At 49.0% G+C, this 22,208-nt stretch overlaps 2 protein-coding genes across 6 annotated transcripts in view; one reads left to right on the top strand and one right to left on the bottom strand.

The window, feature by feature from the left end:
• OSBPL2 (oxysterol binding protein like 2) overlaps positions 1-22,208 on the bottom strand; it is a 341,693-nt gene that overhangs the window by 248,423 nt on the left and 71,062 nt on the right. The gene's annotated exons all lie outside the window — the stretch shown is intronic.
• The window catches only part of LOC144768953 (uncharacterized), a 59,435-nt gene that overhangs the window by 23,976 nt on the left and 13,251 nt on the right, over positions 1-22,208 (top strand). The window contains exon 3 of the mRNA XM_078652953.1: positions 11,220-11,318. Coding sequence (XP_078509079.1) covers positions 11,220-11,318 — 99 coding nt within the window. The remainder of the gene's footprint in view (positions 1-11,219; positions 11,319-22,208) is intronic.

Genomic DNA, 22,208 nt, shown 5'->3' with positions numbered 1-22,208 from the left:
CAACAATCGACAGTCCTGTCTCAGTCGTTAACCGTCCATTCACTCACTTCATTCTCGTGGTGGTGGTGGTGGTAGATGGGTGGGCGGTATGGTGTGGGGAAAAGGTGCCCAATGGTGGTCTGTTGTGGGACGGCTAGGTTACGGATCCAAACATCAATCAACCCTGCATCACCAGAGGCATGGGGAGAGAAAAGAGGGTTATAGGGCGAGGTGCAGGGGATTTCGCCACACAAGTCCCAAACCCCACGAAGAGGGCTGTTTAGCCACTCAAGGGTGGAGGGAGGCATCGATTGGGATGTTCCTCTCGATTACCGACGGACTGAAGGAAGAAATTAATAAAGGGGACATTACTTACATAAATTTAGTGCATGCACTGGACCTACTCTGTCATTCCTACGCGCGAGTGGAAAACGGATTACCATCAGTGCTTTAAATGGGCCGGTACTCAGTACCGGCACTTCTTCATTTTATCACTCTGAGTACCGGCACTTATCCATTGCCGAGGAGAGTACCGGTACTCACGAAGCCCTGGTGCTGGCGGCCTGTCTCTGACAGCCAAGGCACTTCTGTGGACCTAAGCCGAGCCCCTGCTGAACTATTCAGCTTGGGCTCATCTGCATATACCATCTGGGTGTTCACCATCATGCTGTGTTGTAAACACAGAAATCGAGGCAGCCCGGTGGCAGCGCTATTCAGAAAGCCGTGGGAGGTAACCAGGTTCAAGTTGCTTTAATCCTACCTGATTCTTTTGTGTAAGTGTCAGACTGGGGGAGAGAATAGACACACTCTTTGAAGGCATATTAAAGGAAATGTGTGGAATGCTTATGTATGCACGTCTGCTTGCTTCTTTCTGTGTCCATCGAAAATATATGGTATTGTGCCAAGCAACAGCAATTAACAGGAGTCATGATGCAAATATTACAAAACTTGCTTTTGTTGTGTAATGAGTAAACACACCTTCTTTGTTTATTGAAAGGCATTTCTAATGTGTTTTGGTATGTGCTGCAAGTAGTATATAAGTCAAGAAGCAGGTCTTCCTCCAAGCCCCGCCCCAAGTATCGCCCACTCGTCACATTTTAATGAGTACCTGCACCCCCCCCCACCCCACCCCCACCACTCCCACTTAAAGCCCTGATTACCATAGATGCCTTGATAGGCATGTAGCCTTCAGAAAAATGTGCAGGCATGTTGGAGCAGAAGCACAGAGAAGGGAGTCACAGCTTAAGTCTGCCGCTTGCTCTTTGGTTCTCAAAAGTGCCTGAATGCCGAGGATTTGCAGAAAGAACACAAGTTTTCCTGTTTAAAGAACAGAATTATTAAACAATACACAGGACAACACCACCGAGCTCGGGTCCTGCCTGTTAGATGATCAGTACAGTTAGACCATGCAGCAGAGGTTTGGATAGGGAAATGGCTGGACTTGCAAGAGACTGCCAACAGTGGCTGGGCCAAGCCAGAAGATTCCAAAAGTTCGACCTTCAGGGCGCAGGCGTCAATACATTATCTGAATGGTATTTACACACCCAATTGTTGTTTTCGGGAATCATGTTTAAGCAGAGGGCAGCCAAGGTCAATAAAGGAGGAGGACGGCCCTGGGTGGTACAAGAAGGTGTGATGCCTGGAGCAGGCAGGGCCGATGGGAGAACATGGGTGGACAATGGATCAGGGAATAGGTAGAATGTGGAAGCAAAATTCAGGAAGATTTGGACAGGTGCCACGATCCAGAGTCCTCACCAGCAGACATCCATGCTGCCCAAAGGAGGAACGTGCTAAGTAATCTAGAGCATCATTTCCCTCCTTCGCCACCTTGTCTGGTGAGTTTTAGCTCATTTTGAAAGTGAGGTATAAAAGGCACTTCGGGAAAGTGCATCCTGCCAGTCCCTCAAACATTGTGATCGGGCTGGGGATCAAGAGGTACAATGAAACAGCGGAGAGTAACAGCGGTTGAAGTGTATGCAACCATGCCCTTTTTAGCCCCACCAGGGCGTAAAAATGTATTTGCCCGATCGAGGTTGTAAAGAAAGAATTTCCCAAGTACAAAAGCAGGTGATACAGAAGTTGCAGCTCAGGTGCGGAGGTGGGGGCACACATGGAGAAGAATAAAAGCAAACCAAGTGGTTCTGTGTGACGAAATCTTTCCTTTGAGTAGGGTGAGCACAGTAGGCCAGATCGCAAGACTTGAAGGAAGTGAGATTCCCTCTATCCCCAAGAAACAGAAAAGGCACTGTTGTGGCAAAAAATAAAGCTCTGCAAAACTATGCTAGCTTGGGTGAGGAGGGAGAAAGAATGAGGGAGAGGCACGACGGAAAGTAGACGATGAGCAATGTAAACACGTCAAGTGGTCAAGGCGTTACTGAGGTCCTTCAAACTGCAAGGACACCTAGGATTATAACAGGTGACACACCTTAGGTTCCCGACAGGCCACGATTTTGGGTGCTTAGAAGAAGGGTTGGGTCTCAAAGCATCCAAGACCCTCCTGGACAACTTGTTCGAGCGGTCAAGGCCTAGTTAGGGAGGTGGTGTGAAAGAGTCATACATGACAGGTTATACATGCATTTATTACATTCTCGATTCCTTTTAAGCCAGGGCTATTTATTGAGAATGAGTAACAACCTAAAACTGAAAAAAAGTGACAAAGTATGGTGGTAGTCTGGCATTTCTAGGACCAGCTACTCATATAATACATTCCATATATACAATTAGGCAGTGCCCTTCACTACTCATATAATACATTCCATATAAACCATTAGGCAGTGCCCTTCACTACTCATATAATACATTCCATATAAACCATTAGGCAGTGCCCTTCACTACTCATATAATACATTCCATATATACAATTAGGCAGTGCCCTTCACTACTCATATAATACATTCCATATAAACCAATTGGCAGTGCCCTTCACTACTCATATAATACATTCCATATAAACCAATTGGCAGTGCCCTTCCTCGAGAATTTGCAGACCTGTTCTAGACCTCGTCACCAAGTTCAGAAGATACCTTTGTTCTCGGTGGGATCTCTGTGACTGTGTAAGAGGAAGGCTGCATCTCTACTATGCCAGAGCAGCTTCTCTAACAGGGGAAGGGGGAGGGGGCAGGCATAAGAACTTGCTCCAACCCCAAAATCAAGCAGCTGGTTTGTGCACAGAGAAATAAAGAACACACAAAAGGAACCTCGTGGCTGGCTATGGAATCCGGTCTCAATGACTGTGCTGAAGGGGCATGCAAGAGGAAGCGACACTGTTGCTGGACTTATGCACAACACAACAGTCGGGACACTGAGTACTCAGGGCAGAGGCAAGGGTTGGGCCAGGGGAATAATTGGATGTAGCCTAGGGGTTCAATGCTACTGCAGAAGTTAGGTTCCCATTAATAAAGAAGCAAGCAAATATTGGCATGGGACCATGTTCTTGCCAAACAGTCACTGCTTCTGGTGGTAGAGTATAGGTCACTTGCAGAATTTGGTTTTATTGCTTTCTGCTATCTCTCGTCCTTGGTTTTTAAAAGCCTGGGCACCAGCCAAGAGGGCTGTGGTTTGCTTATCCACATTACAGGCCGACTCCAGACTGCCCGGCTCGGATGTTAACACATATTTTGGTTGATGTGGCTTGGTAACACAAGGGAGGAGACAGTCCAGGAAAGCTGATCTTGCACTACGTTTGACGTATTGGAGCCATATGGGGGAGGAGAGGCTTAAATCCTTGAGAGGCACAAGAGAATAGCCACTGTTTTTTTTCCATGAGGTAACCACTAGGCCTCAGCACTGGAATAGAATCTTTCAGAAACCCCAAAACTAATTACACCACCACCACATGGCTGCCTCTACCTCCCTTCCTTATAGGAAGGCACAAAACCGTCTTAAGCTTAATTCAGCAAAGACGGAAGTGCTTCTTTTCGGGTCCAAGGACAACTTCTGGTCCCCACGCTGGTGGCCTGAAGAAATGGGAACCCTCCCTTCCCCAGTGGCGAAGGTTAAAAACCTGGGCGTTCTTATGGACGAATAGTTGTCCTTCAAACCACAAATTAATGCACTATCCTCAACAACGCACTATGTGCTAAAAACCATTTGTAAAGTTTTACCATTTCTGGCGGAAGAACATAGGAAAACAGTGGTAACAGGATTGGTGCTGTCCCGATTAGATTACTGCAACAGCCTCCTGCTGAATGCCCAACTGGGACTACTAAACAAACTCCAGATCCTGCAGAATGCAGCAGCTCGCCTGATCACGGGTACCCCAAAGTTTGCCTCGGTAGCACAGGATCTGGTGAAGCTACACTGGTTACCAGTTCATAAAAGAATAGTCTTCAAAGCACTCTGCGTGGTCTTTAAGGCTCTGCACGGCCTAGGCCCCCAATGTATGAAGCTGCTCTTCCATTGGTACAAGCCTGTAAGATCCCTAAGGTCAGCGGAGCAGGCGCTGGTGACAGTCCCAAGAGTTAGGAAACAGCGGTGGGGGGGTAGGAGTTTCTCCTTGGGCGCTGCGAAAGCATGGAACAGACTGCCGCTAAACCTCAGACAGATGTCTGACCTGTTAGCTTTCAGAAGAGCCTTAAAGACCTGGCTCTTCACGCACTAAGCTCTCAGCGCGCACGCACTATGGTCAGACAGTTTAGCGCCAGGACACCTCCGGGTAACAGTGCGCTCTAAAAATGTGAAAAATAAATAAATAAATAGGAAGAAAATGAAGTGCCATGAGCAACATCAGACAGGCTATGGGTAGAGACTAGCTAGATCGTGGAGAAGAACATGGTGAACCTCAAAGGTTGCAGGGATTAGGGAATGGCACAAGGCAGCATCACCACCTCAAGGCTCATAAAGTATGGACAACCTGCAAACTGCTACATCCGTGATGAATGCTACAAAAATATTTGTCCAACTATAGACATTGAGAACATCTATTGAAACTAGTATTTGGTGCAGGAGAAGCTGGAAGCCAGAAGATCCACCTTACTGGGTGGGTTATTGAACACCACAAAGAAACTGACTGGCTCCCACATCTAGATAGATGCACTGCACAAAAAAGAAGAGATAGTACAAGCACCATCATATTTTGGTACCTTATATGGGACAGCCAGACAATGATGTTGCATTACATCTCAAAACCCCAGAAGATATGATCAAAAGAAGCAACATCGCAGAATGTCTACTGTTGGTGATTATTCAGGATTAAAGAACAACCTCTGGTGAATGAGGTCACAATAGGCTCTACAACCCACCCAGACGTCAAAGAGACACTGTAGAACCCTTATGTTTTTTGGGGCGATTGTTGAAGATGTAAGCTAGGGTTAGAGGACAGGCTCTGTACTTTTCAGCCGATGGCCCCTTTAAATTCAATCTTTCAAGGACAATCCTGTCTGCTTAAAAGTATTTTAGACCAAGTGGCGGCAAAGCAAGTCTTTTTTAGTATACGCTCATTCTGCATTCTTGAAGGAATGCACTAGCCATACGAGCTGCGACGGGTATAAAAATAAGAATAAACAAGCATTGCAAATGTAATAGGTCTTGCATTAGTTGGAGTTATTGGCATTATAAATGCCAATGTTTGTTTACCTTACCAGGTTGCAGTACCATGTGTGGCCAAAAGAGATCCCATGGGACCTCTTTTGGCCACATATGGTACTGCAACATGGCTAGGTAAAAAACTATGGGATTCATAAAGCCAATAACTCCAACAAATGTGAGACCGATTGCATTTAGTTTGGCGAGAAGCAGTTTTACATCTTAGATATTATGGGCCTGGCTGTGTGTTGGCCCAGAGTGTTGATTACATCACATTTGATCAAGGAAGTGTGCACAACAGAACATAAACAGATAGATATAACGAGCAGCCTCCCAGCATGCTTATTCCCCAGGTAAAGCACGTGTGCTCTCTTAAGCAACCCCCGGAGAAAACAACGCTTTTTTTAAGGTTTAATTTGCTGCTGCTTCAAAGCAGGAACGCGGAGGCATCCAAAGATCGATGTAAAACTTTCAGAGCCGTCTTTTTTTTCTACATTGTTTTAGTGAGACCGTATCACCGGGTCGCGCCAGTAGAGTTTTAGACTGACTTCTCATTTTCCTTCAAAACCTCTTTATCAGCAGCTCCCGTCTTGAATCTCGAGTCAAATACCTGAAAAATCGCAGGAGTGCTTTAAGATAGCAGTACTTTTCTACTGCATATCTGCTGATTTTTTTTTTATATATATATAAAAAAATGTCTACTTGCAATCTGAACCAATGAGGCCAGTAATGGGAAACATTAAAAATATATATATATATATATATATATATATATATATATATATATATATATATATATATATATATATATATATATATATATATTACACAACAAACTGCACACGAACTTGGCCAAAAGTAAACCCGGGATCCTACGTGTCGGCAAATGCCATTCCCGCCCCCGAGCAAGCAGCCAGTGGGGAATGACGAATGAGCCTGGGACAGTGGTAAAGGAATGTACAGTTTATGCGGAGAGAGGGGGCACACATCCCGCTGACGCTCCATTGTGTATGCAGGGCCTCTGAAGTGGCCCGGACGGACGGTGAGACACACGCACATATCCCCCCCATTCCCAGTACAACAGCCCACGCTTCACAGACACTCCCGTCCCTCACGCGCCCTCCACAACAGGCCGCACTTCATTGACACTCCCGTCCCTCACGCGCTCTCCACAACAGCCCACGCTTCACATACACTCCCGTCCCTCACGCGCCCTCCACAACAGCCCACGCTTCACATACACTCCCGTCCCTCACGCGCCCTCCACAACAGCCCACGCTTCACAGACACTCCCGTCCCTCACGCGCCCTCCACAACAGGCCGCACTTCACAGACACTCCCGTCCCTCACGCGCCCTCCACAACAGGCCGCACTTCACTGACACTCCCGTCCCTCACGCGCTCTCCACAACAGGAGCACTTCACTGACACTCCCGTCCCTCACGCGCTCTCCACAACAGCCCACGCTTCACATACACTCCCGTCCCTCACGCGCCCTCCACAACAGGCCGCACTTCAATGACACTCCCGTCCCTTACGCGCCCTCCACAACAGCCCACGCTTCACATACACTCCCGTCCCTCACGCGCCCTCCACAACAGGCCGCACTTCACAGACACTCCCGTCCCTCACGCGCCCTCCACAACAGCCCACGCTTCACATACACTCCCGTCCCTCACGCGCCCTCCACAACAGGCCGCACTTCACAGACACTCCCGTCCCTCACGCGCCCTCCACAACAGGCCGCACTTCACAGACACTCCCGTCCCTTACGCGCCCTCCACAACAGCCCACGCTTCACATACACTCCCGTCCCTCACGCGCCCTCCACAACAGGCCGCACTTCACAGACACTCCCGTCCCTCACGCGCCCTCCACAACAGGCCGCACTTCACTGACACTCCCGTCCCTCACGCGCTCTCCACAACAGGAGCACTTCACTGACACTCCCGTCCCTCACGCGCTCTCCACAACAGCCCACGCTTCACATACACTCCCGTCCCTCACGCGCCCTCCACAACAGGCCGCACTTCAATGACACTCCCGTCCCTTACGCGCCCTCCACAACAGCCCACGCTTCACATACACTCCCGTCCCTCACGCGCCCTCCACAACAGGCCGCACTTCAATGACACTCCCGTCCCTTACGCGCCCTCCACAACAGCCCACGCTTCACATACACTCCCGTCCCTCACGCGCCCTCCACAACAGGCCGCACTTCACAGACACTCCCGTCCCTCACGCGCCCTCCACAACAGGCCGCACTTCACTGACACTCCCGTCCCTCACGCGCTCTCCACAACAGCCCACACTTCATATACACTCCCGTCCCTCACGCGCCCTCCACAACAGGCCGCACTTCACTGACACTCCCGTCCCTTACGCGCCCTCCACAACAGCCCACGCTTCACATACACTCCCGTCCCTCACGCGCCCTCCACAACAGGCCGCACTTCACAGACACTCCCATCCCTCACGCGCCCTCCACAACAGGCCGCACTTCACTGACACTCCCGTCCCTCACGCGCTCTCCACAACAGCCCACGCTTCACATACACTCCCGTCCCTCACGCGCCCTCCACAACAGGCCGCACTTCACTGACACTCCCGTCCCTTACGCGCCCTCCACAACAGCCCACGCTTCACATACACTCCCGTCCCTCACGCGCCCTCCACAACAGGCCGCATTTCACAGACACTCCCGTCCCTCACGCGCCCTCCACAACAGGCCGCACTTCACTGACACTCCCGTTCCTCACGCGCCCTCCACAACAGGCCGCACTTCACAGACACTCCTGTCCCTCACGCGCCCTCCACAACAGGCCGCACTTCACTGACACTCCCATCCCTCACGCGCCCTCCACAACAGGCCGCACTTCACAGACCCTACCGTCCCTCACGCGCCCTGCACAACAGGCCACGCTTCACAGGCACTCCCGTCCCTCACGCACCCTCCACAACAGGCCGCACTTCACTGACACTCCCGTCCCTTACGTGCCCTCCACAACAGGCCGCACTTCACTGACACTCCCGTCCCTCACGCCCCTGCACATCAGCCCACGCTTCACAGGCACTCCCATCCCTCACGCCCCTGCACATCAGCCCACGCTTCACAGGCACTCCCGTCCCTCACGCCCCGCACAACAGGCCGCACTTCACAAGCACTCCCGTCCCTCACGCCCCTGCACATCAGCCCACGCTTCACAGGCACTCCCGTCCCTCACGCCCCGCACAACAGGCCGCACTTCACAAGCACTCCCGTCCCTCACGCCCTCCACAACAGCCCACGCTTCACAGGCACTCCCGTCCCTCACGTACCCTCCACAACAGCCCACGCTTCACAGACACTCCCGTCCCTCACGTGCCCTCCACAACAGCCCACGCTTCACAGGCACCGCCTTCCCTCACGCGCCCTCCACAACAGCCCACGCTTCACAGACACTCCCCTCCCTCACGCGCCCTCCACAACAGCCCACGCTTCACAGACGCTCCCGTCCCTCACGCGCCCTCCACAATAGGTCGCACTTCACAGACACTCCCGTCCCTGACGCCCTCCACAACAGGTTAAAAATGGAGAAAGTGGAGATTCCACTTGCAGGTGGAGTTGTGCACAGTGTTATCCTGACCCTGATGGTCTCATGCTCATTCTTGCATCTTTTATGTGGAAAAACGTATTCACTCTTTGTTGGAAATTTCACATCATTTCTTTTTATTTTCGTCGTTTTTCAAAGTCAATTGAATTACTCCATTCATTTATGACATGTAAAGGTTTTAACATTTAACTTCTACCCAATGCATTTCGGGTCGAGGTTGACCCTTCCTCGGGGGTCTGTGAGGGAAACAAGGAATTGTGTGAGCATTACAGCGATTACAACTAGCTTTTACAGTAATCAGTATATAACTGTTCAGTCTATTCATATCAGCAAAAATATCAACAAAAATATCAAATTGAGAGCAATATACCTCATTTATCATGATGTTCGAGTGCATCCATGATGCATCCACTTCTATTGTGTAATAACAGTAAAATTCCCAAACATTTGAGCTAAACAGTAAAAAACGATCAAATTATATGTGCTACACGTAAATTTGAGTTTGCCATGACTAAAACAAGCGTTTCATTCTTACTCGCATTGAAATGACCAAAAGCAAGTTTACCGCGATTAGAACAAACGTTTCGTTCTTACTCACAGTTAAATGCCAAGAGTTACGCGCCGTTTCTGCTCAACCAATCGTTATGCGTGTCACACATCCAAGTCTAATTTTACTGGTTAAAGCCTCCGTGATTGGTTCCTGTCGCGATCACGTGATCGCTGCTCGATTCTGTACATGATCAACTGCGAATACTAGTTAAAACCACAAAAAATGTGGTTTAACATCCCGGCTAAATCAAAAACGACTGTTTTTGTGTAACCTCCTATTTACATGATATTATTCTAAACTTATTAGTATTTAACATTATAAACAATAAAATCAAAAGTACAATGTATACTATGTGCATATGAAAAGATAGAAACCAAAAAGTGATGTATGTGTCTAAACAATATAAACAAGAAAAAGATTCAACATTTGAGAAATGTGGCAGCCATCTTGGAATGGGATCATAGTACTCTCTTCAGTGTGTTATAAACAGGAAATTTGATAAAGCTTTTTTAACTGTTCATAAAAAGCAGGATAGCTCTATCCTGTCATTCAGTCCCTGTGGGTGTAGGCTTCCCAATTTATGAATCCAGAAGTATTCTGATCTTAGTCTTTGTTTATGAGTGTCCTGATCAGATCTGGGTTTGATCACCTCTAGTATGGTGAACCGTAATTGAGCTATATTGTGACCTGTTTCAGCCCAATGAGTTGCTACTGTTGACTTGACATTTTTCAAACGGATATTGCTTTTATGTTCCGTAATTCTTATTTTAATCTTGCGCTCTGTTTGACCAATGTATAATTTGCCGCAAGGGCATTTAATGCCATAGATCACTCCTTTGGTATCACAAGTACTTGAATGTAATAAAGGAATCTTTTTGCCTGTCATAGGATGTGTGAACATTCTTCCCACTATCACGTTGTTGCAATGCATGCAATTTTCACATCTCTGCATCCCTTTATGAGTTACTTCAGAAGCCTCAGGTGTTCGCTTTTTAAGTAATTCTTGCATGTTCTTTGACCGATGATATGCAAAAGTGATCTCTTTGGAAAATAATGAATGTAAATCTGGTTCATCCGTGACCAAATGCCAATGTTGTCTCATGATATTCGCAATTTTTACTGATTGCGTAGAATGTTTCAAAACACATACTGTGAGTTTAGTGTCAGACTTTTCTTTAGGATGTAGCAATGTTTCTCTATTCATGGTTAATACTTTGTTCTTAGATTCTTCAAGCAAATTTTTGGGATATCCTCGTATTAGGTACTTTTGGATCTGTTTTTCGAACGTGGTGGCAAGATTCATGGGATCAGATGTAATCCTTTTCTGTCGTATGAACTGAGATAATGGTAAATGCTTTTTAAGTGAATGAGGGTGAAAGCTAGTAAAGTGAAGACAGCTGTTTCTATCGGTTTCTTTTGTGAACACTCGTGTTGATCTTTCCTTGTTCAATATTTATTAACACATCCAGAAATGGTAATTCATTCTGATCCATTTGGTATGTGAATTTCAGTCTCTCATGTTGTGAATTCAAATCTTGAATATTCTCCATAAGTTTTTCTTTTGTGCCACTCCAGATTATAAAGATATCATCGATATACCTTTTGAATGTAATCAAACTTTGTGTCCAGTTTATGTTATTCAAGATGTGGTCATGTTCAAATTTTGCCATAAAGGTATTTGCGTAGGACGGTGCCCCCGCAAACCCCATGGATGTACCACTACATTGTCCATAAAATTCCCCTTCCCATTGAAGAGAACTGTGTAGTAGTGCAAATTGTAGTGACAGGCAAAAAGATTCCTTTATTACATTCAAGTACTTGTGATACCAAAGGAGTGATCTATGGCATTAAATGCCCTTGCGGCAAATTATACATTGGTCAAACAGAGCGCAAGATTAAAATAAGAATTACGGAACATAAAAGCAATATCCGTTTGAAAAATGTCAAGTCAACAGTAGCAACTCATTGGGCTGAAACAGGTCACAATATAGCTCAATTACGGTTCACCATACTAGAGGTGATCAAACCCAGATCTGATCAGGACACTCATAAACAAAGACTAAGATCAGAATACTTCTGGATTCATAAATTGGGAAGCCTACACCCACAGGGACTGAATAACAGGATAGAGCTATCCTGCTTTTTATGAACAGTTAAAAAAGCTTTATCAAATTTCCTGTTTATAACACACTGAAGAGAGTACTATGATCCCATTCCAAGATGGCTGCCACATTTCTCAAATGTTGAATCTTTTTCTTGTTTATATTGTTTAGACACATACATCACTTTTTGGTTTCTATCTTTTCATATGCACATAGTATACATTGTACTTTTGATTTTATTGTTTATAATGTTAAATACTAATAAGTTTAGAATAATATCATGTAAATAGGAGGTTACACAAAAACAGTCGTTTTTGATTTAGCCGGGATGTTAAACCACATTTTTTGTGGTTTTAACTAGTATTCGCAGTTGATCATGTACAGAATCGAGCAGCGATCACGTGATCGCGACAGGAACCAATCACGGAGGCTTTAACCAGTAAAATTAGACTTGGATGTGTGACACGCATAACGATTGGTTGAGCAGAAACGGCGCGTAACTCTTGGCATTTAACTGTGAGTAAGAACGAAACGTTTGTTCTAATCGCGGTAAACTTGCTTTTGGTCATTTCAATGCGAGTAAGAATGAAACGCTTGTTTTAGTCATGGCAAACTCAAATTTACGTGTAGCACATATAATTTGATCGTTTTTTACTGTTTAGCTCAAATGTTTGGGAATTTTACTGTTATTACACAATAGAAGTGGATGCATCATGGATGCACTCGAACATCATGATAAATGAGGTATATTGCTCTCAATTTGATATTTTTGTTGATATTTTTGCTGATATGAATAGACTGAACAGTTATATACTGATTACTGTAAAAGCTAGTTGTAATCGCTGTAATGCTCACACAATTCCTTGTTTCCCTCACAGACCCCCGAGGAAGGGTCAACCTCGACCCGAAATGCATTGGGTAGAAGTTAAATGTTAAAACCTTTACATGTCATAAATGAATTAAGTAATTCAATTGACTTTGAAAAACGACGAAAATAAAAAGAAATGATGTGAAATTTCCAACAAAGAGTGAATAAGTTTTTCCACATAAAAGATGCAAGAATGAGCATGAGACCATCAGGGTCAGGATAACACTGTGCACAACTCCACCTGCAAGTGGAATCTCCACTTTCTCCATTTTTAACTCATTGAATAATAGTGCTCCTAGACAAAGCACTTAAAAGGAGTGAGTAGCACAAATGAACTTGTGAACTTATGATAAAAGGGAATAATTTTGGAGTGCCAGACGAATCATAACAGAGCCCTCCACAACAGGCCACGCTTCACAGGCACCGCCTTCCCTCACGCGCCCTCCACAACAGCCCACGCTTCACAGACACTCCCGTCCCTCACACGCCCTCCACAACAGGCCGCACTTCACAGGCCCTCCCGTCCCTCACGCCCTCCACAACAGGCCACACTTCACAGGCACTCCCGTCCCTCACGTGCCCTCCACATCAGGCCACGCTTCTCAGGCACTTCCGTCCCTCACACGCCCTCCACAACAGGCCGCACTTCACAGGCCCTCCCGTCCCTCACGCCCTCCACAACAGCCCACGCTTCACAGGCACTCCCGTCCCTCACGTGCCCTCCACATCAGGCCACGCTTCTCAGGCACTTCCGTCCCTCACACGCCCTCCACAACAGGCCACGCTTCACAGGCACTCCCGTCCCTCACGCGCCCTCCACAACAGCCCACGCTTCACAGACACTCCCGTCCCTCACGCCCTGCACAACAGGCCGCACTTCACAAGCACTCCCGTCCCTCACGCCCTCCACAACAGCCCACGCTTCACAGGCACTCCCGTCCCTCACGTGCCCTCCACAACAGCCCACGCTTCACAGACACTCCCGTCCCTCACGTGCCCTCCACAACAGCCCACGCTTCACAGGCACCGCCTTCCCTCACGCGCCCTCCACAACAGCCCACGCTTCACAGACACTCCCGTCCCTCACGCGCCCTCCACAACAGCCCACGCTTCACAGACGCTCCCGTCCCTCACGCGCCCTCCACAGTAGGCCGCACTTCACAGACACTCCCGTCCCTGACGCCCTCCACAACAGGCCACGCTTCACAGGCACCGCCTTCCCTCACGCGCCCTCCACAACAGCCCACGCTTCACAGACACTCCCGTCCCTCACGTGCCCTCCACAACAGGCCACGCTTCACAGGCACTCCCGTCCCTCACGCGCCCTCCACAACAGCCCACGCTTCACAGACACTCCCGTCCCTCACGCGCCCTCCACAACAGGCCACGCTTCACAGACACTCCCGTCACTCATGCGCCCTCCACAACAGCCCACGCTTCACAGACACTCCCGTCACTCACGCTCCTGCACAACAGCCCACGCTTCACAGACACTCCCGTCCCTCACGCGCCCTCCACAACAGGCCACGCTTCACAGGCACTCCCGTCACTCACACGCCCTCCACAACAGGCCACGCTTCACAGGCACTCCCGTCCCTCACGCGCCCTCCACAACAGCCCACGCTTCACAGACACTCCCGTCCCTCACGCGCCCTCCACAACAGCCCACGCTTCACAGACACTCCAGTCACTCACGCTCCTGCACAACAGCCCATGCTTCACAGACACTCCCGTCCCTCACGCCCCGCACAACAGGCCGCACTTCACAGGCACTCCCGTCCCTCACGCCCTCCACAACAGCCCACGCTTCACAGGCACTCCCGTCCCTCACGTGCCCTCCACAACAGGCCGCGCTTCACAGGCACTCCCGTCCCTCACGTGCCCTCCAACACAGGCCACGCTTCAGACACTCCCGTCCCTCACGCGCCCTCCACAACAGCCCACGCTTCACAGACACTCCCGTCACTCACGCTCCTGCACAACAGCCCACGCTTCACAGACACTCCCGTCCCTCACGCGCCCTCCACATCAGGCCACGCTTCTCAGGCACTTCCGTCCCTCACACGCCCTCCACAACAGGCACGCTTCGCAGGCACTCCCGTCCCTCACGCGCCCTCCACAACAGCCCACCCTTCACAGGCACTCCCGTCCCTCACGTGCCCTCCACAACAGCCCACGCTTCACAGACACTCCCATCCCTCACGCGCCCTCCACAACAGCCCACGCTTCACAGGCACTCCCGTCCCTCACGCCCTCCACAACAGGCCGCACTTCACAGGCCCTCCCGTCCCTCACGCCCTCCACAACAGGCCACACTTCACAGGCACTCCCGTCCCTCACGTGCCCTCCACATCAGGCCACGCTTCTCAGGCACTTCCGTCCCTCACACGCCCTCCACAACAGGCCGCACTTCACAGGCCCTCCCGTCCCTCACGCCCTCCACAACAGCCCACGCTTCACAGGCACTCCCGTCCCTCACGTGCCCTCCACATCAGGCCACGCTTCTCAGGCACTTCCGTCCCTCACACGCCCTCCACAACAGGCCACGCTTCACAGGCACTCCCGTCCCTCACGCGCCCTCCACAACAGCCCACGCTTCACAGACACTCCCGTCCCTCACGCGCCCTCCACAACAGGCGGTGCTTCACAGACACTCCCGTCCCTCACGTGTCCTCCACAACAGGCCACGCTTCACAGGCACTCCCGTCCCTCACGCGCCCTCCACAACAGCCCACGCTTCACAGACACTCCCGTCACTCACGCTCCTGCACAACAGCCCACGCTTCACAGACACTCCCGTCCCTCACGCGCCCTCCACAACAGCCCACGCTTCACTGACACTCCCATCACTCACGCTCCTGCACAACAGCCCACGCTTCACAGACACTCCCGTCCCTCACGCGCCCTCCACAACAGGCACGCTTCACAGGCACTCCCGTCCCTCACGCGCCCTCCACAACAGCCCACCCTTCACAGGCACTCCCGTCCCTCACGTGCCCTCCACAACAGCCCACGCTTCACAGACACTCCCATCCCTCACGCGCCCTCCACAACAGCCCACGCTTCACAGGCACTCCCGTCCCTCACGCCCTCCACAACAGGCCGCACTTCACAGGCCCTCCCGTCCCTCACGCCCTCCACAACAGGCCACACTTCACAGGCACTCCCGTCCCTCACGTGCCCTCCACAACAGCCCACGCTTCACAGACACTCCCGTCACTCAAGCTCCTGCACAACAGCCCACGCTTCACAGACACTCCCGTCCCTCACGCGCCCTCCACAACAGGCCACGCTTCACAGGCACTCCCGTCCCTCACGCGCCCTCCACAACAGCCCACGCTTCACAGGCACTCCCGTCCCTCACGTGCCCTCCACAACAGCCCACACTTCACAGACACTCCCATCCCTCACGCGCCCTCCACAACAGCCCACGCTTCACAGGCACTCCCGTCCCTCACAACAGCCCACGCTTCACAGGCACTCCCGTCCCTCACGCCCTCCACAACAGGCCACACTTCACAGGCACTCCCGTCCCTCACGCCCTCCACAACAGGCCGCACTTCACTGACACTCCCGTCCCTCACGCCCTCCACAACAGGCCGCACTTCACTGACACTCCCGTCCCTCACGCCCTCCACAACAGCCCACGCTTCACAGGCACTCCCGTCCCTCACGCCCCGCACAACAGCCCACACTTCACAGACACTCCCATCCCTCACGCGCCCTCCACAACAGCCCACGCTTCACAGGCACTCCCGTCCCTCACAACAGCCCACGCTTCACAGGCACTCCCGTCCCTCACGCCCTCCACAACAGGCCACACTTCACAGGCACTCCCGTCCCTCACGCCCTCCACAACAGGCCGCACTTCACAGACACTCCCGTCCCTCACGCCCCGCACTTCACAGACACTCCCGTCCCTCACGCCCCGCACTTCACAGGCACTCCCGTCCCTCACGCCCTCCACAACAGGCCGCACTTCACAGACACTCCCGTCCCTCACGCCCCGCACTTCACAGACACTCCCGTCCCTCACGCCCCGCACTTCACAGGCACTCCCGTCCCTCACGCCCTCCACAACAGGCCGCACTTCACTGACACTCCCGTCCCTCACGCCCTCCACAACAGGCCGCACTTCACTGACACTCCCGTCCCTCACGCCCTCCACAACAGCCCACGCTTCACAGGCACTCCCGTCCCTCACGCCCTCCACAACAGGCCACGCACATCTCAAACACCCCCCACTTCTCGGGGCCGAACTTGTTTTACAAGAAACCTCAGGAGGCTTCGGCGCCAAACAAGTCGGGCGAGCTGTCAGGGAAGTGTTCGCTGCCGAGGGAAGGCGTGCAGCCGTGCTCAGGCGGCTGTCAGCGCCTCGGGCGCAGTATCAAAGGCCCGCATGAAAGGCGCATTCCGTAATCCCCAGACCGAAGGGGCGGGAGTGAACACACACTTGGAGCAAAAGTCGAGCAGCAAAACCGCACGAGTGAACTCACCGCACAGCAGGTCCCCTGCTCCGACAAACCACACACGGGCAGCAAACACACAGGGAGAAACGAGAGCTTCGAACACGGCGGGGTATTGTACTACTAAAGTGTGAGGGGGAAACGGCATCAGGAAAAGAAGCAGTCTTAAAATCAAAACATCCCTTTGAACATTGCAAAAAGTGATGCAAGGCCACTAACAGCCTCCCATGACCCTGCCTAGTACTCAACTAGTTAATGCAGGAGGTAGACTCGAGCTACACCCGCTATAATCCGATCCGCATCAGTGTTCCAACATTCGCCGTCAAAGGTCAATTTAAAACACCTGTTAAACAAATCGATCTGTCAAAAAAAGATTTCATGCTCAACGTGCTGGAACCGAGGGCAAGTTCATACTATTCGTAAAAAAAAAAATACAAGGATCGTTACGTGCTCCGGGGGTCAGCCATCAGGCTAATCACGTAGAACGGAAAATCCACTAACTTTTCAATTAGAAAGAAGTGCAGTGTTCAGATGCAAACACCCACGGTAAGGATAAAGTGGAACAAAACCAATATGCTGCTCAAATGAGATAGGACAATTTATCTATATCTGCTCCAATGTCCTACGGTGGCATACTTTTGGCCAATTTGCATATAATCTTAAAAACTGTAGATAATGGAAGACAAAACACATACTAACAAGGAATAGTATCCTTACAATACCTTTAAGGAACACTGTTTTTAGTCCCAACGCGATTTCCCGTTATCAACTCTTGGGTACCACGGCACCCAGTGGTGTCAGGAAACTATTCATACACATGCATGATCCCAGTCACGTGTACTGGAAACACTCATGCACAATCCTTTCCATGTGTGCATGATTACAACCCCACCAGTCCCTACTTGAAACAAGCATTTGCAAAGCCAATAGGCCTCGCGCCTATGCGAGATCTACTGGTTTCGTAAAAAATTGTTTTAAGGCATTGTACAACACTTGTACAAAAGGGTTACTAGATTCTTATGCATGGCTTTCCTGGGACGCCTGTGTCGTTTTCACCAGATTCTAATCTGGTAACTCACTGCTATGACATAGCAACAGTTGATATAAAACCTTGTTACCCCCTGTTGCAATGTCATAAAGGCCTTCCAAGCAGGCGCGGGCCGTGCAGGTAAGAGCGGTGGGGCGGTGGGTTGAGCAAGGGAAAAATTGACAGACGACGAGGGAAACAAATTTAAAATAAACTAAAACCACTCACTTACCTTGTGCTCACAGTATCGGCGATTTGGCAATGCGGCAAGCGAAAGGTAAGTGTTTTTTGTTTTTGAAAAATGTAAGTTTCCCTCGTGTTGTCTGTCTACCACCCACTCCACCTCGCCCCCTACACTTACAGGCAGGGGCCACGCCTGCTTCCAGACCAGGTGACAGGGGTCTCTGAAAGCCTGTCAGGGAAGTCTGCTCGTCTGTTTTGACTGAAAGCACAGCTGCAGTGGGGGGAGGCAGGCAAAGTGGCGAGGGCTGGTTAAGGATGCCAGGTAAGATATATTTTTTCACATTTAAGACAGGGAGAAGAGGCCATGTTATGAACGGCTCCTCCCTTACTCCTCTGCCATGCCTAGCAGTTCAAAGCAGGGGCAGATGATTTTGGGGGCCATACTGAACATATTTTAGATGGGTAAAAAGTGAATTGTAGGGATGTTTTTCACCGAAGGGTTCGGAGTGATGTCAAACAGAGAACAAGAAAAAAGCTCAGGCTTCTGAGTGATTTGCTCTTGTAGTCTATACCAGGTCACTCAAACGCTTGGTGAAAAACATCCCTATAATTCGCGGTTACCCAGCTAGAATTCTATATATCACATATAATATTAGAATATCATTGCAGGATTACTTTTGTAAAGAATGCTGTGGCCTGCAGTATGGGATTGCCTGGCCTGGCCTGGCAATCATTATCAATATTTAGGTGCAGGGAGGGCAGCAGGAGTGACGGCACCTTACACAAATTACTGATTTTGCTAGAGGACAACAAAGGTACAAACAAGAGTCGTTGACAGGCCTTGCCTGTCTGTCGTATATAGTATGATATGGTATGGCCTGTCACTGTATAGTATGGTATGGCCCGTCATTGTATAGAATGGAATGGCCTGGCATTTTATGGTATGGTATGGTCCGTCATTGTATACTATGGTATGGCCCATCATTGTATACTATGCTATTGTATGGTATGACATGTCATTGATTGGTATCGTCTGTCAGGGGCTCTTAACCTGGGGGCAGAGGATCCCTGGGGGCAGAGGATCCCTGGGGGCAGAGGATCCCTGGGGGCAGAGGATCCCTGGGGGCCTCCGAGCCCTCCTAAGGGGTCCTAAACTGTTTTACAAAACAACAGTATATATAAATAAAAGTGCGAAAATGAAGATTTGAAAACTTTATATATTTGATTGTGAAATAAACAATATATTTCAATATTTAAGCATTTATTTGGAGTATACTTGTTTCTATATGTGCATTGTTTTGTGGTTCAAATCACAGAAACTGCTGAGGCTGGGGGTCCCTGGCTTCCAATACTAGCCGAGTGGGGTCCTCGGATTTCAGCAATGCTTCAGTGGGGTCCACATATTTCAACCAGTTAAGAACTGCTTTTATGACATGTCTATATATTATGGTATGGCTTGCCACTGTATGGTATGGTAAGGCCTGTTATTGTAAAATATGGTATGGTATGGTAATCGTTATTACTTTGTACACAATCTATGGGAGGAAGAGCAATAGTAGCAACTGAACAAGCAAAAAAGTGCCTTACAATGTTATTTTCACACGAGTGTTCAATTCAGCCCGTAATCATGCTAACATAAACCAATTTAAAACACCCCATTTTTTGCGGCGCCGCTGTGCTGGTGACGAGCTCGGCTCGTCATGAGGCACAGCGGAGCTGCCCTCGTGACGAGCTCAGCTCGTCACGACCACACCCGTTTTGGAACGTTCAGCACAGCGGGGAAATTATCCCCGCGTGCGAACATTCCAACGGCTGTGACGAGCTCAGCTCGTCATGAGGGCAGCTCAACCGTCCCTCATGACGAGCTGAGCTCGTCAACAGCACACAAGGGGTTAATCATGTAAAAAGCATCCTATAAATCATGAAACCCGTACCAAAAAGCACTTTGTTAATAACTAAATGAGTGATTACTTAATAGCAATAGTGCAAAGCCTTCAACTTAATTTGAAATCAGTTTAAAGCGACGCTGAAAACCTGTGGCCTGCTGGTAGTGTTATGCTGCACCAAAGAGTAGAAAGGGAGAATGTGAAAAGTAGAACTATACAAACAATAACACAGTAAGCACGCAGTGAAAGCAACAGCGCAAGCAATACCAGGAGCAAGACAACCTAAAAACATATACACTTAAGAAGTGCTGCAAGTAGAAGAAATAAATAGGCAGAGACCGAAGCGGGGCAGCAGAAGGGCACTCCTCAAAAATGATAAGCTGTACTTGTTCAGGGGAAAACATACGAACAGTAAGTGAAGCCAAACAGGAGCCAGCAAATAAGACAGGCAATGAAGCAAACAAACAGTAAGCAATGGGGAGGCTCTAAGCCCCTGTATGTAAACAAAATGTCTTGCAAGCAACAGCACACATGCCGTCTCAGACAAGACCTAAAACCAAGTCAATCAGTCTGTGTATTTAGGATGAGGAGTAAAGTGTTGGCACTTGTAAAGTCTATTGTCTAGGAGTACCGGAAAAACAACTAAAGTAACTTTATCCTCTGCTTACTTCCGGACATATCACCTCCATCACAACTTGTGGATAATCTTCAAAACAATTAAGAATGAGAAAGGGAGAAGGGCAATGGACCATATGGCGGCACAGACCTACAGAAAAAAGACAGCAGAGAATTTACAGGCCAAACTCCGCGTGCTTAAGGCTGAAGCCATAAGAAAGTACTATCAGCAGATCAGCAGGGTAGCCCACATAGCCACCCAACATAAATCTGAGCAGGTACATGCTGAAAGAATACAAATGCAAAGAAACAAGGACCCCCTGAACCATGAATAAAATGATTCCTAGGACAGGGATAAAACTGTATGAAAGGTATCAATCCTAGGCCATCAATAATACAAAATAAAACATGAGTGGTACAATAAAATAAATTATGCAATATATGAGAAACAAACGAGAAAATGTCAAAAAAGTGCAAATGTAATCACATTTTAATAAAAAGTGGTATAAAATCAAGATTTACAATTCATTACAAACAGTCATTCATTCATTTATCTATGACCATAAACAAGTGGCAGATACGTTTCAAATCTGTATCCATGCTGAAAGAATGTCAGTGATGCCATCTCCGACGAAGTGAAAAATGCCTGTACACCAGATAGAGGGTGGGTTCCATCAAGGTGCAGCCGTGGCTGATCACTGATTTTACATTTTTGGCAATAGTGCCCTCAACAGCTGCTCGGCTGGCATCATTGCGTTCAAAAGTCACAAACAATAGAACATACTCAATTGTTTGGTTAAGATAAAATTGCAATTCCAAATTGAGGAAGGTTTCCTCAGCATAAAAAGCAAGAGAATAAGGGAAAAAAAATTGGAGAACAATATCCTGTAACACAGCTACAACTCCATTAGTACTTCAGAAACAAAGATGAGGGTCTTCAAGAACACATTGACCTTAATGAATATAGTGAACGGGTTGTGGCACAAATGGCTTGCAACTCGCATATGACTGATCAATGGTATCCAAAACAATCAATAAATATTTCAAGAAATAACATTTATATTACCTGAGGTCTGTGTCTTGAAAAGAGTTCAATCTTCAATCTGCTAGGTTCATGTTTAGGTCACAGAAGGCCACAGGGTACCGTTGGACATAGATCAACAGACACTCTGGCCATGAAAAAGAACTCCCTTAAATGCTTCCAGTAGTCTCCAAATAACCGGAGACTAGTCATTCAAGCATATAGATATATATACTGAACATTCGGGCGGTGGAAGCGAGCACGCTAGGTCTCATGTGGGGAGTCGTTTGGAGAGAATACCTCCAACGTGAAGTAACCCCCACCACCGATCCCATGAAGTGAAGCGCAAATTGCATTCACGTTCGGACACCTGGAAATGCCAGGACAGTCCGGTAC

This window comes from Lissotriton helveticus, chromosome 7, assembly GCF_964261635.1.
Source record: "Lissotriton helveticus chromosome 7, aLisHel1.1, whole genome shotgun sequence".
NCBI classification, from domain to species: Eukaryota; Metazoa; Chordata; class Amphibia; order Caudata; family Salamandridae; genus Lissotriton; species Lissotriton helveticus.
This window is presented reverse-complemented; position numbering and strand designations above follow the sequence as displayed.